At 42.8% G+C, this 19,087-nt stretch overlaps 1 protein-coding gene across 3 annotated transcripts in view; it reads right to left on the reverse strand.

Moving 5' to 3' along the window:
- The window catches only part of cadm1b (cell adhesion molecule 1b), a 103,224-nt gene that overhangs the window by 20,215 nt on the left and 63,922 nt on the right, over positions 1-19,087 (reverse strand). For 2 of the 3 annotated variants that reach the window (XM_030067214.1, XM_030067212.1), the window contains exons 2-5: positions 10,728-10,751; positions 7,492-7,638; positions 4,036-4,188; positions 3,150-3,287 (exon numbers count right to left, since the gene is read on the reverse strand). In XM_030067214.1, coding sequence (XP_029923074.1) covers positions 3,150-3,287; positions 4,036-4,188; positions 7,492-7,638; positions 10,728-10,751 — 462 coding nt within the window. The remainder of the gene's footprint in view (positions 1-3,149; positions 3,288-4,035; positions 4,189-7,491; positions 7,639-10,727; positions 10,752-19,087) is intronic. The other variant, XM_030067213.1, reaches the window with a different exon arrangement.

Here is a 19,087-nt window from a genome sequence, read left to right on the forward strand (position 1 = left end):
CAGGCCGGACTCAGGGAGGGCAAAACACTGTTGTTCCACAGTCGATGATCACCGCCATACACATGTGTGGCCTCTTGATGGTTATTAACCCCATGTAATGCACACCCGCTCACCTAAGACCCGCCTACATAAAATTCAAAGTGCCGGGATGGGTAAGTGGTCATTCCGCTTGAGGGCATTAAATCTGACTGCTCTACCAGCTGCCGTGAAAGAACAGGTTATTTAAAAAAGCATATTGTCTCTTGAGGGATAGCAAGTTAGGAAAAACTATGACTTTATAGCAAGAAGTAATCATTTTAAGAGATTGTGAGAAAGGTGTGACAAAAACGTTATCAAGAACATGTATGACAAATAGGGGGCTCTCACTGAGAAGGATTATTTTGCTATACTGTTATGGAATCAATCAGGTAATAAAGCAAGTGCAAAATAATCAATGGATCAAGGTTACAAGATCAAAAATTGATGTATGAAATTAACCTTGGTGATCATTTTTAATTACTGTACATGTGTATCTTACATTTTTAGCCCATATAGTGTTAACTGTGGTCTGCGTCTGTGTGATTTGATCCTGTTTGTTCAGAAATTCATTGCAAGTACTGCTGTTATAGCACAGAGCGTATTAGTCAGTCTTACAGCCAGAGAGCTGTGACCCACAGTAACTCTCTTGAGATTAATGCGAGTAGTACCTGTATCCTTTCTGTCCTCTCGCGCAATAAAAAATGAAATTAAACATTTTAATTAGATTCCTCTTATCAGTTACTGCTTAGCTACTGGTAATGATTCATTTTATAAAATAATTTAGATCTGGAAGTCGGTGGTGGGAACGACAGCTCCGAGTTATGCTATAAAACATCTGACTCATACAGACCCACCCGTATTTATTGTACAGACCAATGAACGCTTGTCAATTATCAGTTTCATCAAAACCTAAATGAGGAAAACAACTGCAGATCGGGTCGTGGAAGGACTCGAATCTGAATGCAGAGGAGCCTTGAGTGTTGCAGCAGAGATGTCAAATCAAACGCTCTTGTGAGCATCAACCACTGATCAATCCTGGCGCAATCAAGCATAGCCTCTTCTCAGGGTGACTCTCGCTCCAGTCACTTTGTAAGTCAGAAGATTTCCTGCCAGCACAGTGCACAGCAGCCACTGATCAGGCCGATATAACTGTGCTGCTAAATTACTGCAACACTGGCATAACTAGTAAGATCACAGGTTACAACTGAGATCACATGTTTGCTTTCAAGATTCAACATACGTCATCGCCTTTTATACTATTGATAAATATACTTTGGAGGTCTGGGTGAAAACCGAATGTTGTTCCTGTGAGTCACAAAAATCTGAATTTTGTATGTGATCAGTGAAATTCAGTGCTGGCTTTTCAAATGTAAAGCGCTGAAAACTGAACATGCATTTACTTGTTTGAAAATCAGTTGTTTGATATTCAGCTTCGATTTGAAAACAGATCGCCAAGTATTGTTATGCAGTATGCGGGAAAAAAATGTGCAAACTCCAGTCAACTTTTCAAAGCCACAATTTCGAGCTGAACTTTTGAGAGGTTTTCAAATTGCGGCAACAATTGGGTCTAGGGAAAAACACTAGCTTGCTGATATAATCAAACTGCCTACCAAAGCCCTGAGAGGCATCAGAAAAGAAAATGTATTTACAATTTTCTGGATCGATCTGTTGGATGGATCTATCTTTTTTTTTTTTTTTTTTTTTTTTTTAATTACTTTTTATCTAAATATATTAACTCACCACCAGAAAAAAAAAAAACATTGACCAGTATACTATCAGAGCAGCTGGGCTCAAATATATTTAAATACTGCAGTTGTCAATTATACTAACAAGGATTGTCGCCACCTTGAGGTGAGTCTCCCTCAGCCCTAAACACATCAGAGCCCCAAACCCGCCATCATGATAAATGGCTGCTCAACCAATTGGGCCGGTTGGAAAGTGAGTTTAAATTAGCAAATAGACTTTTTCCTGCCATTAAAGCTGCCTTTCTCGCACACAGACACTAGACAAACACATGATCCCTGTGATTGTATAAAATGGATGTGCGGCTTTTAATCTCCATATGTGCAGGAGCTAATAAATTGTTTAGTGCGTCCATAATGAGAAGTGATTTGTGTTTCCTGGGGCACAAGAGGACGTGACTCTCTGGCTCTCTTTATGTATCCACTGCCACTATGGATTAGCCCTGCTCAGCATGTCAGTGGCATTTTGCTGATCTAACCATCCTGTTGTCTCTCGCTCCCCTACACAAGACTCAACATCTCATAAACAGAAATTGACTTCGACTCCTGTAGGGAACACTGGAGGCACAGATGGCATTTAACTTCAAATTCGCTCTTGTCTAAATATTTTATCTCTCAACAAGCCAAATGAATCCCCTCCATTCTAATACATATATAATTTGACAACAAGCCCAGAGATATCCACTGTGTGTGATGACTAAAATGAATATTCTTCATGTTATACAATACGTACAAAATGAATAATTGATGACCCCTAATCATAACTGAGAGGTAATAAGGATTTTTCACAACACCAGATTATATACCCGCCGCCCTCTCCATAGCAGCCTGCAACAGGCCTTAGGTGTTGAAATGAAGATGAAATGTGCAAACATGGATTCATAATCATGTTTATCATTTATAGATGGTCAAGAATAAATGAATTAGATTCGAGGTTGAAAGTACCTCTCGTGTTAGAACATAAAATTCCTTCCTTACTGAGCATGTTGCAAAATGTTCGCAGAAAATATAGGCGACTCAAATGTAAACAGGCATCGTCGTAATGGAAATTAATTTGCCACACCGCTTTTTAGACAAATATTTTATCTTTTTCTATTGTTGTGGTAAAGAGGAGGGGGGAAATGCAACAGCATCGCATTACTTTCCAGCATGTGCAGGTTACGATCCTCGGTGTGATCCTCAACAGGCTGAACAAGCAGCCCGCCATTATGGACAGAGGATTTCCTATACATGTCAATCAACATAATCAGTACAACATGCATTAATGTTTTAGTGGCAGAACTACACTTTGCTCACAGAAGAAGCCCCTCTGGAGACCTGGACTTTCGAGGGAAGTGGACAGGCCCGGAGCATGTGAAGCAAACTGAGGGAGGCTGTTATTCTACCAACCTGTCAGTTCTTCCTCTCCTTTCATCCATCTGATGGAGGCAGCTGGCTTGCTGCCCATGGCTGTGCAGGTGAGCTCGGTCTCGTTCCCCTCGCTGACCACATCCTCACGGCTGTCGATGATTGGGCTGCCTGGAGGGACTGACACACGGCAACAGCAAGAAAGAAGTCAGGGAGAGGCTGGCGTGGCGCACAGGCTGCATGAATACACAGATGCACGCATAGAAAAATATTCTGCTATGCTAAACTTCTGTCAGGACGCCAACTCGCGATCAAAAAAAGCTACTGTTTCACAAAATAGGATAAGGCACATTTGTCTCCTGCCCCTTGAGTTTGTCATTTGCAGCAACTTACTGAACTTAAGACACTTGAAAAAAAAAAGTCAGTGGGGTGTTTATTTCAAGGACTCTTCAATGCAACTCTTCGTTCAGAAATTCTGCAGCTAGGTTTCAATTGTACAACTAGAGTAATTACTTTAAAGTGTTCTTAATTCCTTTCAATCCCCCAGGATGTCTGCATGTATAATAAAGCTTAACTAGAGTAATTTCACTCCAAAGCATCAAAGTGTGGCACAGCTGACTCTCAATAGGGAATCGTTTGGAGCAGCCAAGTCAACATTCACCAGGATTCACAGAGTCAACACAGCTGCCAAAACCAACACGGTCTGAGCCATCAGTCTCAGCATCTGCTCCTTTTCGTTATGCTGTTGAGCACTGTGAGAGCCTAATTGGCTGACATTTTGTTTCAGTTGCTAAAGATAACAGGATCAAAGATTACTATTATTTCATATTCACTATCTATAATAGAGAGAAACACAATGAAATTATGTGTGTGTGTGGCAGTGTGCATGCGTGTGTGCATGCACACATACATGCATGCTCACACATACCCAGGACAGTGATGTCTGCGTAGGCTTCCTGAGGAGGATCTGTGTAGAGCTGGCAAACATAGCGTCCCTCATCGGAGAGTGACACGTTGGACAGAGACACCCGCAGTTCATTGTCAGAGAAATTCACCAGCTGGAACCGGCTGTCCTTCAGAGCTGTGGGGATACATGTGAGACAGAGACAGAGAGGATACAGCGCATTGAGACACAAACGTGAGACAAAGAGAAAGTGGAAATGGGGGGGAAAGGGAGGGGAGAGTGAGACGGATAAGAAGGAGAACAGGGAGAGAAAGTGGGAGAATGGGAGAGGAAGACAAAGGGGAAAGTGGGAGAGGAGAGATAAAGAGAGAGACAGAGAGAGAGAGAGAGAGAGAGAGAGAGAGAGAGAGAGAGAGAGAGAGAGAGAGAGAGAGAGCGGGAACAAGCTGCCCTTTTGTGGGCTTTCTCCTTAATTGAGTAAAAGAACAGTGAGTTCCAAAATGATTCATACAAGTTGATTTATAAAGTAGCTTTACAGTCCACAGAGCACTCGCAAAGACAGGAAAGTGTGAGGAGTGCTCATGAGGACTCCTAACAAGCTAGGAAGTCTTAAAATGGGCTGCTGCTGGTCATGGATGGATGAATCAAACTCACATATTCCAGCAAAAGGAGAGGCATTCAAACATACATAATGAATTAAATCACAGTGCGGAGGTAGAGAGGGTTAGATGCCAGAAAGTCTAAATCAAAAGTAGCCAAGAAACTGTATACTTAAGCCTGTGTAGATTGGCTGAATTTTCTTTTAATATCGTCAAACTAGGTTAGCCATCTCTCAAACTTTTCACTCTGCTTTTCATTTGGGTCAGCCCTCATCTCTAAGCACTATTTTGCATAAACACCCTGAGTTGATTTGATTGAGAGCCCTTTTGATGTTTTGACCTGCCTTTTTATCAAGTCCTCTCTGCATCTGTCGAGCTAACGAACTCTATTCAGCCCATATCTAAAGCATAGTGAGTTATTCCTGTCAGGCCTCACAGTCAGCATCTTGATCATTACCCAAGGTCTTGGGGCAGCGTCAACATGAAACCTCATCCCCAATACTGTCTTATAATTTGAGAGCTCTTTGGAAGTCTTTCCTCAAAGGGAAATGATGACACTGATGCACTTTGAGAGTCAAAGTGCCTGCTTGGGAGGAAAACCCTTCATTTCTCAGATACTGGATCTAGTTTATATGAGGCAGTTTAATAACTGGTAGGCTGCTTACATAAGACCATGGAGGTTACAAAGATGAATACACAGGATCTTCCCATAGGCTGCTAAACCGTTGAACCTTTGCAACACAAAGTCAGACAAGTCCTGAGGAAGGATACAGTGAATCAGAAATGGTGTGATGTTACGTCACCACACATGGAGCTCCACCTTGGCTCTCTGATAAAAGCTTATTTGAGCCATTACAGACGATAACATCGCCAAATTGAGTGTCATTAAGCATTCTGCACTCCAAAAAAATCTCCATCTTATTCTCATTCTCATTTAGTCAAATGTTCAGTGTTAAAATCTTAGTTTGCTTAAAACAAATGAAAAATCCCACTTGTTACCACTGCAGTTTCACTTATTTTAGGATTTTTTTGGGGGAAGAAGTGTAAACAATTCCAGAGAAAAAAGGTCAATTCCCGCAGACACACTTTTTCACCTCTGCATTGATTTATTTCAGGGAGTCAGTCGATGTTTCGCTTACAACAACCTTTCTCAAGACTTGTCTTCAGACAGGTTGTTGAGAAAGGGTTCTTTGGAATTGGATCTTCGGGGACTTTGATTCCCTGCGCCACACAAGAGACGAAGCAAGTGGTGTGCGTGTTGCCTACTGCTCATCAAGAAGTATAAACAACGGGGCGCTCCAGTGGCTCGCCGTGCAGAGCGCGTGCCACGTGGTGCCGGGGCTTCAGATCCAGCCTCGGCCCTTTGCTGTGTGCCGTCCCCGCTCTGCCCTGTCTTTCCCGTCTCTCTCTGCTGTGGCTGTCTAGCGGAGCAGGGATACCTTCCCGAAAGAAATATAAACAAGGCAGAATAGGGCAGATCAGCCCACTAGTGTCAAGAAAATGAGACTTGATTCAAGAAAATTGTGGAACTCAGTTGATTAGCTCTGAGAACAAGTGAGATTATCACTTCCCCCTAAAGATTTCTTCACCTTTTTCTTTCGAGCAAGAACTGCTCAGCCTCTAACTAAAGCATAAAACAGAAAAAAAAATGTAGAAATATGTTTACTGAAAACCTGTAAACATGTATCGTGTATCAGTATATGTGTGCATGTGGCTGCTGCTGCTGCTCCTGTAGTTCCTTGTCTGTGTCTGTATGTCGCTGTTGTTTACCTCCTCGTATACAAAGACCTGCCACTGTGTAGAGGGGCCCCGTTGACAGGTAACAATGCCACTGGCGGAGGGGGGTCCCCACAGAACCAGCAGTCCTTCAGGAACAGAGCCTAGAAATAGCGCTGCCATGGGGTTCACAAGGCCCCATTACCGGAGCACTGCTCCAATAACAGCAGCAGCAGTCCAATAAAGACCTTTGCTGGCTGTTACAAATCTAAGACAAGAGCTTTTTGTGCTTTTCAGTACATATTTTATATATATATACATATACTGCATAAGCTTAGACTGAACTAAATAGCATCTGGATGAAAGACCTAATTGCTCACTTCATGTTCTCTTGAGTAAATTGAAAAGATCTTCAACCGCCCTCTCAACCTTATCAGTACAGTACACAACACATGTTGCCAGAGTAAATATTTTAAAGGTATATTACATAGCATTGCCTGTGTATTATATGGATCCATTTTTATGCCATGTGCAGCTCTCGGTGTTCTGTGCAAAAATGACAAAGATGTGTAATCAAACTCCCCTGATGCTGTTTGCAAGTGAGAAAATGGAACACACATCTTCCACCTAGACTTGTGAAATAACAGCTGGGATGCAATATAGACTGAAATGAAGGGTGTTTCTTGTTCACCTTGAATCCTGGCTCAGATCCCAGATACAAACAAGTAAAAAGTGGAGACAAACTTCAGTTCAAAGTAGAAGTAGCCCATATGCTCATGCATAATCATAATGTTCAATATCCTAATCTAAGAGATTATCGTAAAATCGAATAGTGACAAGGACACAAAAGTATTCCCATTATGGTAGCACTGAGCATTATCTCATATTAATCTTGAACCGATCTGAGCTTAATGACTTGTGTAAAAAGGAGCACAATGTCAAGGACAGACAGCATCCCGTTTACACAGACAATCAAACCCATTTTCACCACTGACGGCAATATCTGATCCTCAGTTATACAGTATCAGATATTTAACAGTAATCGTGAAACCAGAGAGAATTCCTTATTACAAGAGGGGCTGACACACGACATGTGAGACAAGACAGTGGTTGTAATATGCACACAAAAGAAGAGAAATGTTTGGCAGCCCATCTTGTCACTTACGTCTAACGTCTTTGAAGTAGATGGTCTGTCTGTTGGGGTTTAGCAGCTGGATGACGGAGTCGTCGTTGTTTTTCACTCTGCAACTGATAGTGGCCGTCTCTCCCTCGATCACCGACACGTTATCAGTTGCCAAGTTCTGCCCTTCCACTTTACAGCGTAGACAGAGACAGACAAGAAAACAAAATTAAAATGAGATTCTACATGGATATTGATGGAGCACATCAAATATTTATATTTCACACAACAGGGACTGTATGTCAAACAGACAAAGTATTTCAAACATACACCATGTAAAGACATGTAAATGGGCCCTATAGATATAAAGTAGATTTGTCTGTTTGCAGCCATGCCTAATCCTTTTAATATAAGAGCCATGTGCAGTGTTTGTCACTATTGATCTCCCCTAGCTCAGAGTGGGCCCTGTGAGTCAGTGCCAGATGGGCTGCAAGCTCCACTGCCCACGAAGGTAGAGAAATAGAGGAGGATAGGAAGAAAAAGAGACAAAGAAATGGAGTATAAGCAAAAGTGGTAGGTAGTAGAAATGGGAGGGGTGGGGGTGGGATAGGATGAGAGGAGGAGTAAAACAGAAAAAGAGGGAGAAAGAGAGAGAAAGAGCGTGAGAGAGAGAGACAGAGAGAGAAAGAGATGAGCGGCGCTGGATGCTGTTTATGGCTAAGCTTTATCAGAGCCCTCCATCTGAGGTTCCATGTGACCAATGTGTGCTCAGTGTGTTCAGCAGCTCTGTGAATAAAAGTGCTGTAAGCCACCGAGTCACATGCTGTACTTGGGCATCGCTGCCACTGACAGGACCTGGACCTCGTCACAATAACTTACACTATATACCTGACGTCGAGCCCCTCTGGTTTTTCGAAATGAAGCTTGGGCTTTGTTTCTCGTCTTCCAAGTGAAGGAGGAAGAGAATCAAAAGTCACCTTGTGCTATATTTATCTGGCAGGAGCCAAAAAAGCGTAAGGAGAATGGAGGATGCTTTTCAATGCCTCAGATTCGCACCAGCAGAGGAACAAGACACTCAGCCACAGCCCCAAGGAAACATCAAAAGCACATTTGCATGCCCGAGTTGTCAGACACCTCTATTGCATTCTGACATTTACAAAGTGGGGAAAAAACACCTGCATTTTCAGATAGTGATAATGGGAATAGACAGCCAAACTAACATGACTCAAAATGAACTCTGTGAATGTGGCAAGCAATAATAAATTAACCTCCTGCAGAGGAAAGCTCCTCAGACCTGTCTGATGCAATGAACCACCCATTTCATTCAGCACTGCAGCTCGTGCTCATGACACAAGGAGGGTAATAGGTGAAAATGGACGCGGAAAATGTGCAAAAACTGCACACTACGAGCCATTATCGTTTAATATAAGACAGGCTTTTAATGCTGTTTTTAATTCACAGCCAGGTAAACACGCATGGCCATACAGTGAGAGACCAGTGTGACATTCTGGGGTGGAAAAGTTAATAATGTGACTTAGAGCCGAGTCGCTATCATCCAATCAGAATGATGTTCATTTAATGTGCTGAAATGTTACGTGTAGGTGTGTAATGTAATTGAACATGTCGGAGCCCAACCAGCCCTGCTTAACTTGTACTAAGTGTGACAGAAGATGAGGCGAAAGCGTTGTGAAGTGTTATGATGTCTGTTTTATTTCAGCGGTGTAAAAGTGAAATATTTGGCAGTCAAAAAAGCAACATAGAGCAGCCTCAAAGCAAGGTTATTCTGCTCCCAATCTGTTGGACTGAGAGAAAGGGAATGCAATAGATAAATTCTCCATAAGGTTTAGGAGCCCTAAGCAAGGTTGGTTCCCCTCCAATATCCCAGCCTAGGCTCATCTCCAATTCAAAACACACATAAATAACGTCGCTGTGATTAGCAATCCCATCAAAGTGAAAACAGGCCACTTTGTGGAACATGGAGGGTTTTCGCAATTGGAGTAAACATTTTCAATTGCCTCGGCATCCTGGTCATGATTGGGTGCAAATGAGGAGAGGCAGTCATTAATTCTGGGAGGTGGGTGGGGATGGGGGGGAGTGGGCAGAGGCATGGCACAGATGACTGGCTGATAAATTCACACTCATTCCAGCAGCTGTCTGGGAGAGTAAAGTGCCTGTATCTCTACACATGGCTGCCCTCCTGTTCCTGCATCACAACATACTGAATGAAACAGTCAGAGGGAAATACAGACCTTCAAAAGTCTGTGCACTCTCTGAGGGGATGTACAATCTGGCCTGAAGTGTCTGGCATGAAGGCTCATCAACCATCCTCAAAATGCAAAACAGCACCAGCTCCAGCCAATTTTTGCAGAATTTGACGAAAATCAGGAAATACTATCAAACCGGCTTCTCCATCAGGAGTTGGGAAATGGGCACCTTTTGAATCAAGTTCTCCCTCTCTTTGAACTTTCCCCTCTTGTTTTCACATCAAAAGACATGAAAGGGGCAGCAAAAAGCAGGACAGCCGGCCCCCAATTCCTCTCCCCTGAGTCACCGCTGTCTGGCACAGCCTTGTCCTTTCAAGGAACAACCAGGACGATAGACAGTGATTAACAATGAAAGTTTCTCCCTCTCCTTCTCTGATGCTGTCTTTTCTCCGCTACGTCTTTATCCCCCCGCTCAGTCATTAGACCTTGATTCTCATGATGAAATGCTGTTTTGAGGATGTTCACAAGTAAAGGACTCTGTCTTAAGGCATAATTAATGATGTGCCATTTTTCATGGGCCCTTTATACAGAGGGATTTCATAAATTTTCTTGCCCACTAATTTGACCATCTTTTCACCAAAGACAGGCTCTCTTAGAAGTTTCGTGCTCACATCTATGTAATGATGCTATGAAACTCAAAAGCAGAAAAAGGTCTGTTCAACCTGAAAAAAAAAAAACTTTCTTCTTTTGTTCTGTTATGAAATATGACGACATACGATGTCATGTTCTCACATAAATATGACCCAAACATCATTTAATCTTCAGATGTTTTTTTTTCCCCCTTTTGCCCAGAGTTTCAGTGGAGTAATAACATTTAAGAACTGAAAATTACTTGAAACAGTAACAATAACTTCACAAAGTAGAACATACAGCGGCAAAAAGAAAACAGCAGCCGTGAACAGTTATGTAAAGATGCAGAGATTGACTGACTGGGATGAACAGTCAATCAACAGGAACAGACAGACAGACAGAAACAAACAGTGCCAGATGAAGAGCAGATAGCAATAAAAAGTGTACCTGTCATGGTTTCGGCAGCTCCTGTAGCAGCGCAGGCAAGGACGAGAGGAGAGAAGAAGAAAACAGACAGGTTGTGAGCAGAAAGAATGCAGGCAGCCAAAATCCACTGATATCAGACAGATATTTATAATTTCTAAACGGGATGCGGAAATTCACTCAATTCAACATCCCTACAGGCCTCCAATCTATGCTGTTTGTGAAATAGTCCACAAATTAATATCCTTCTCACATATGTATCAGTTGAAAACGAGAAAAAAAAAATCATAAAAGACACATTTACATTCTAAACAATTTATTTTTTCAAAAGGGTGTGGCATTTTGTGAATATTTTCCTCTCCATGTGGTTTTTCCTTTGGTGTCATTTTAATATGGAAGAGCATGTTGGATATTTGGACTTTGTTTTCTCTCCATGGCTCTGATTGAGATTCCAGCCAGCCCTGTGCTGGAGCAGTCACTGCCTAGAGACGCTCCCCTGGGACCCTCGGTGTATACTGGTGAAGAGAGCACCCATTCGGAACGGTGCCCACCCAGACTGGCATCTCGCAGGGCATGGGAGACTGGCGTGTTCCCAAGTCCCCGCAGCAGCGCTCGGGGCCTGTACCCCTGGGAGGGTTTCCATCATTCATTGTCTGCAATTCATAAACAACACCCCCTCTACCCTGCGGCCTGTGCTGCATATCTACATCGACATTTTTATTCTCACCCACTATCTTCTATTATGTTTCACGGAGACTTCTTTACTCTTCTCTGGCTGTGCGCGAGGAGAGTTTTGTCGCCTGGTGTTATGCTGAAAGTGACTGGTTGCCTCAGTTGTCATTGCCAGTTTAATAAGGGTATGAGGTATGACACATGTCCTTGTTAGGCTCCTTTGTGCATTTTCAACGTGTCAGCAATTCCCAAAGGACGAGAAAAATATGAGTGACAAATCACACGAGATGGAAAACGAATTTCGTCCAGGGGCCTTTACTGTTCCACCGCACCCCGTCATAAATTGCTGTATTAAAACTTAATGCTATCAAAATAGCAACCTTATTATGAGATGACCCACGACAGCGAATCCCTTTCATTGTTATTTGTGAAACACTTCTGCTCCAATTGACAGTGATTTGGATGAGAGGGGACCGCATGCGATAGCGGTTGAGAGCCAGATTCAAACTTGAGCTTGAATGAGCACACCGTATGTGTCCCAGTCCAAGCAGCCCCCAGGACACCCCATAATGATGTTTTTGAGCTGCTTTAATTGCCAGGTAATTATAATGTTGTAGCAACATTATGTAAATTACTCATTACCATCTTGTATGGGTATATGAACCATATCTGTTCTCATTTTATATTATTTTGTTAGGAAAACCACAGGATAACACAGGAAATTGCAGTGCTACAACATGCAGGATTTCTCAGTGTGCAATCTTGTCGACTATAAGAGCGATATCCTAACGGAGGGAGTTGTGATATAGTGCGGTGACACCTTCCCTAACCCTTCAGTATGATCCACTTCCTGCTGGTGGCCCCAGAAAGGACTATAAATAGTTTTGTGGTGGTGTGTCTGCTGTGCTACCCGTCGCTCCTCTGTACCTGCAGCACATTAGGTAGGAGTTATGAGGTGCCAGCTCGCCTGTGATTAGATGTCATGGCTGTCGCTCTGCTTAGACAGCACTGATAGACAGATTTCTGGGGAAATGCGTGTGATGCCATTCGTGCAAGTGCGGCCATTGCACCAATCTGTCAATCACGCCGGATGAGACCGGGCAGGCCAACCATCCTCCAAATAATGTCTGTCCTTGTCTCCTCACCTCCTCTCCTTTTCATCCAAATCTCATCCTCGTGCTCTGAAGAATGAGCGGCATTATGCTCGGTAAGATAAAAGTGGAGAGTTTCCACTTTCCACCCACAGTAATGCCGCACGTCCTGCCAGAAACATGCTCATTGTGAACATTTGAAATGGCAGCTTCTTGTAGGCATTACGTACTCTGTAAGGAGCGTTCCGCTATTCAGACGTCTGTGTTCAGCCCATTGTCACCTCAATGAATCCATGATAATCCAAACAACTTTTTCCTCACCGAGGCAAACCAAGATCTCATGAGACTGATGCTTGTGTAGTAAGAATGGTACACAGCCTCTCCCTCTCCATTGCTCTCTCTCTCTCCCTCTCTCTCTTGCTACTGCTCAGTAAAAGCAGTGGGGTAACACTAATGAGGCAACATATCTTCTCAGTACTACTGTGATGTCTTTGAATTAATGTTCTTCCTTTCAGGTAAAATATTCCCTTGCTTGTTTATGCTCATGATCTGCAGCTTGTTGCATGTCAACCAAGTGTGTGATCACACTGCATAAGAGGACATAGCGGAATTGAATGCTGGAACTCAGTGTAGCTCCCTATTGAGATCCACATTGGTTACCTCTGTGTATGTATGTGTGTGTGTGCCTGTGTGTCTGCGGATGCACGTGTATGAGGAGGGAGACTGACTGGCTGTGTGTAACCCACTGAGTTTTTATTTAATTAAAAGGATCAGAGGATCAAATCTGATGGGGACGCCAGCTCCTGCGGAGTGGACCCAACAAACACACATTGACTTTTGTGGTCATCATTTTCAGAAGCTAGCCATCAAAGGGTTTTAATCCTGCTCAAAAAAAAGAAAAAAGAAGAAGAAAAAAAAAAAACTCTGGCCAGTGCCTTAATGAATGCATCTGATGTCAGGCGTGCTCATTTGTAGTCCACAGTAATAATTCAAATTCTCTGTACAAAGATAGTTTACTTTTGCATGTGGCTACCATGCTTGGTTGACTTTATTGTAATAGAGCCTGCCATTTATACGGCCGCCGAGGACTCCTGTTGTTGTTTAGCTACATTTTACACAAACTGACCTGCTTGTTTTCTCCTCTGCTGCAGCTTAATCCGGGTCAACCTGTCAGCCAGATATCAGAAGACACTCACCTGTTAACACTACTGGGAATTTTCAGATTAATTCCTCCCCAGAGCTGACTGAAATATATTAATCAGGTAAGCTTACAGCGGATGTCAAGCACGCTCTCACTCGATAAACTGTGGTAAAAGGAGATTTTGTACATATCCCCAAAGAGGTGGCTAATTGCGTACTGTTGATGGGATATATCCTGTAAATGGCTGATCTATGACCTGAATGTCAATGTTGTGCTTTCATAGCATCCAGGACACATGTAACTGAAAGGAGCATTTACTCATGCAGATTAATGTGATAATCCTTGGGAAATACTGGCATACAGAGCCAGACATGCTGGATTTGGCGGCCTGTTTCCTCATACAGCGCATGGTGAAGTCGTTGCACTACAGGTATCTTCAATTGCACAAAAATAACAGCCGACGCTGTGAGGTTTTTAGGGAAATAAAGGGCAAAAATTAAGATATTTCAGCATCAATTGATGCCTTTAAAAAGTGACAATACAAGGTGTGTAATCTCTGTGGTGTGAGAGTCTGCTTCTTGTCTCTCAGAAACACAACAGAGTGTCTTTGCAGCTGACACAAAAGCAGCAAACAGCAGCAAGCCGCTTTAATGACAACTCTGTACGGCTCAGGTAGTGCAGTCGTGTCAAGAAAGGAAAAAAAGGGAGAGGAGAAAAAAAACAAAAAAAACAAAAAAATGAAAGCACTAACATGTTTCTTACAAGATGCCAGGCTGCTGTTCCACACAGCCACACATGACAGACACAAAGCTGTTGCACTGCAGCTCTCCCAGTCGCACAAATAAACGGCTTCATAATTCAAAAAATGAAAGTCAAATAACTAAATAACACTTGTCTAATATAGCCGTGACACTTCTGTCACTGGGTAATTTGACATAATGTAATAACAGCTATTATGCTTGGTGTAAGGCAAAAAGTAATAGTCAAAATAATAATCCAAGTCAGAAGCAGCAATAATGGCCAAATGTTATATTGATATTATATCAATACTGTAATATGAGATAAGATATCGTCTGCGATTTTGGATATTGTAATATCGTGATACGGCTTTTCCTGGTTTTAAAGGCTGCATTATAGTAAAGGGCAGCAAGCTAGACTTTTTTAGCTGCTCTGTTATTTGCCTCCACCTGCCTTATTATAGCCACATCACTAATAGTTGTTTATTAAAAAAAAAAAAATCTCTTGTGTAAGAATATATTATGAAATCATCCATATTAATCCCTATAATACTGATACTGAGGTGTTTGGTCAAAGATATTGCGATATTTGATCACCCAGCCCAAAGCAACAATATAATCACAAACTACTAAAGCTTTTTTTTCCCCACATTATTGACAAAGGTCAATAATGTGTATCACTGCATTTGATGGGAGGTACAAAGATTTCCTTTTCTTCGTGGTCATGACTCTCCTCTGTGTTGCACCTACAAGGCTGGTTGCCCGGGCGTTGGGTGAGGTGCAGCGGTAGCAGCCCCAAACCCGCACCAGGCAGCAGAGAGAGAGAAAGAGAGATCCCCGCTAAAGCTTAACCTCTGGCTACGAAACACATCGCATCTTATTGAGATTGTCTATTTCAGTGACACTGCATTTTCCGTCGTTCTCCTCAGAGGCAGCAGGCACCGCGAAGCCTCTTTTCAGCCGAGTCTCAGGTGTAAAGAAAGTTGCAGCAGGAGTGTGTTTGTTGCCACGGGAGAGCAACCAAAGCTCTGATTCGACGCACAGCTCTGCCCGGATCAAAATGCACAAAGAACTTTTCAAATCAAAGCGTCAAAAGAGTCTTGCGGGATAATCATGCTATTCTAGAGACGGTGTAATGTTTCACCTATACTACGGTGTCGGGAGAACTCATACGATCAATGTTCAGTGGTGTGTGTGTGTATGTGTGTGGGTGCTTGCATGTTCGGTATAGCCTGTCTGCTGGTATATCTGCTTACTCACAATGAACGTGTACACACATACGCACACGTTTGTTTGCGTGTGTGTGTGTGTGTGTGTGTATGAGGGGTAATTAGGACATTAGGAGAAGCTTCTGACAGGCTTGTCATCGCCACAGCCTGCCCAGTGGAAAGGAGGTGGTCAGAGGGGTAAGTGGGGGTCCAGAAGGGTCAAGAGACAGCTGCTGCACCACCACTCACTGTCTGGAAGCTCTCAGAGAATATTAAACCACTGGGGCCCCAGCCAAGATGCTCCCTCATTTACGGAAAACACAAAGCCTTTTCACAGGGAGGTAGTGACTAATTTATGCCGCTGAACTGCTATAGAAGTCATATTGTCTCTACGCTGACACACAAAAACATAAGCATAAAAAGACCATAATAAATGATGATGGCATCGAAGGTAATTGAGCAATTTTGTAAATCACTAAATGTGAAATTCAATGATTGTTGCTCTCATTTTTCACTCAGAAAAAAGGGGGTTTTGCTGTTGTTGTTGTTGTTTTTTTGTTTTTTTTTTGCGTGATGATAAATCTGTGTGGTCCTGTGCCTCCCATGTGTCTGCCTCCAGCAGGGAGGCTCTATTACAATATGAGACATATTAAATACAGCGCCCATGGCTGATGACCTTGGTGATGGCATATCATTAATTGTATAGATGGATTATTATCATCACAACAATAACATGGCTGCTTTTCTGCTCCATTCTCTGGAGCACCTGTGCCCATTCTCTCACTGCCTCTGCTCATATACTCATAATCACATCTATCAGCTCAAAACGTTAACTGCATCCGGGGACGCTAAACACAGCCATTTGTTTGCGGTTGTAATGTCTTTTGTGTGCCTCAATCAGACACCTGTCATACACACACCTGCTACCTCAGTGCTAAGAAAAAAGGCCGAGGGAAGGCCTTTTGTTTCCTCGCAGAGTTTATAATCAGCACGTTGTTTCCAATCTTCTTGCACCATTTTTCAATTTCCCATTTCCCTTTTCTCAGTCAAATCACCTCTATCAATCAGGTGTGTGTTTGAGAGCGAGAGAGAGAGAGAGAGAGAGAGAGAGATGATGGAGAGAGAGAGAGATGGAGAGAGAGATGGAGAGAGTGAGAGTGAGAGAGAGATGATGGAGAGAGAGGGGAGAGGTGGGCGAAGTTCCTTGATGGAAACATCTCCAGCCCTAGGTCTCATTAGTCAGAGATTGCATGAGGAATCTCTCTGTGTGTGTCTGTGTGTATATGTGTGTGTGTGTGTGTGTGTGTGTGTAAGTGTGTGTCAATAGAAGGCCATTTAACATCCCCCGTTCCATCCAAATGGCGCACAATGTACACAGCTGACATTATGCTCTCCATTTGAGTTCCTCTAAATGGATACTCAACCCAGTAGGTTCTGCTATGTTTTGCCCTTTACCTCTCCTCTGGTAACTGATATCATAACAGGAGATGACCTACACCATCAAAAGAAGTACTCCTCTCCATATCGGCATGCCGTGCCATACCATGAAAACATCTCCGAGATGAATGCAGCTGATTGATAGCGCAGTCAATACGAATCATACCATAACAGCTGCACAGGCACTTGTTATCTTAAGTCTTATTGATCTCAAGTGACAAGCGGAGCTTATATTATTGAAATCTTTGAAGGGAGGAAACTGAGCCTCTCTGATATTTTGATCATCTAACTCACCAGGCATCACAACAAAAATGGCTTAGGGAGTCTTCTGTGAACATGCATGTGACACAAACTGGACAACAAATAGAAAGGGTGAATAAAACACCAACAAACACAGTAAGTCCAGATTATTGCCGACGTGGCAATATGCTCTATGTTTTACAGAGTGTATTGATTAAAAGGGAGATCTATTTGAAGCGGCTGGACAAAATGGCAACTATAGTAAATTCACAATGGCAGGGTAATATACGGCTTCACTGGTTTCATTTATTCACAGCTTGACATTTCCTCCCTTCCACGAAAAGCGTGCTCTAACTGTGTGCCAATGGCCACATCATTTAGACTGGACCAACATGAATATTTAACATTAGAGCTTGGCTTGTAGCTTCCAGAAAATGAATTATTTTTAGTGGGCTTTGCAGAGGCACCGTGAAAACCCCTCACTCTGGTGATGAATCACTGAAGAGTTTATGTTGTATTAAGCAGGCAAAACAAATGGCTATCAATCATTTGAAGCTGCCATGCTAGCCAACTTCAAATGCATGCATCCCTTCCCCTTCCAGAGATACTGTAGGTTTTCAGCCGCATCAGCTGCCAGAGCCTTGGGTGGGTAAAAAAAAATAAGGTCAGCCTTGAGTTCACTGGTATTTGTTGACAAGCCTTGTCTGAGAGAGGAAAAGAGGCTGAGGATGCACTACAGTAGGCCGCAGTGTTGGCTACTACACTGCAGCTTCGGCTAAACTGAAATAATAATGAAAATATAGTGTGTATGGTAAAGCACTCAACTCTCTGTCTTTTACAAATATGATCTGGTGCAATTGCAAATAAATAGTACCTCCTGTAGAATTAAAAATTGAATTAAATGAGCTTCTTGCTCCTCCAAAATTAAGAGGGTTGGGATGAAACCAAAGTGTGCATAAAGGGGGAGTCCTTATGAATGATTAAATCAGCTCTTCATGCCTCCCCTACCTGCCTTGAGTAGTTTTATTTGATTGGCTACGTAATTACCTTAACACTGGTTAATTGCTAGTTAATTTACCTCTCGTAGCAACCACATAACTCTTAGGAAGGCTGCCAATCAGCAACTTAAAAATGACGTAGATATGAATTCAGCAAGAACATGGTCTCTCTCACTCACTCTCTCCCTCTCTCTCATACACACACACACACACACACACACACACAAACAAGTGCACAAATGCTGGTGAGACATCCCGAGTTTAAAGATTGTCGAATTACTTGACAGTTTCATTAAGACAGATTATTGTGACCCTGAAGTTTTAATCTTCCGGATAAAGTGAAGCTGTTTTTTACAACCATTCTCAAGGATGCACTTCATTCCCAACAACATCCAACCCGGGATGAGATTTGGCCTCTCTAACATACAATCTGAATTGCTTCAATTGATTAAACAGAAACTGGCAGGCTGAGCGGAGCAGAGTACAACCTGTCCACACAGCCACTGGCAACCGTGGACACAAGATTGAGGGTAAGATATCTGTGAGTGGCCTGGCACCTGAGTCAGGGAGATAGTCCTGCTTACTTGGGAAGAGGGGGTGGGGGTCAAACTAGAGAGAGACCGGGTGGCTATGCCTGTGTTTCCCCCTGCAGGTTAATATTTTATGGCTGTGCGATACGGTTCAGATGACATGACAGAGTTTGAAATGACTGAGAGTCAGCATGCAGGCAGCGAGAGTTCAGTGATTTATTAGATGGGTGAGTGTCTGGCGCAGGGAGAGCGAGAGGGAATCTGAGAAGTTTGTTAGTAGGTGTTAATGTCAGGAAAAGATGTCTCAAAGTGACTGTAGTTTGTGTTTGT

The sequence above is a fragment of the Myripristis murdjan genome, chromosome 13 (assembly GCF_902150065.1).
Source record: "Myripristis murdjan chromosome 13, fMyrMur1.1, whole genome shotgun sequence".
In the NCBI taxonomy this organism is placed as follows: Eukaryota; Metazoa; Chordata; class Actinopteri; order Holocentriformes; family Holocentridae; genus Myripristis; species Myripristis murdjan.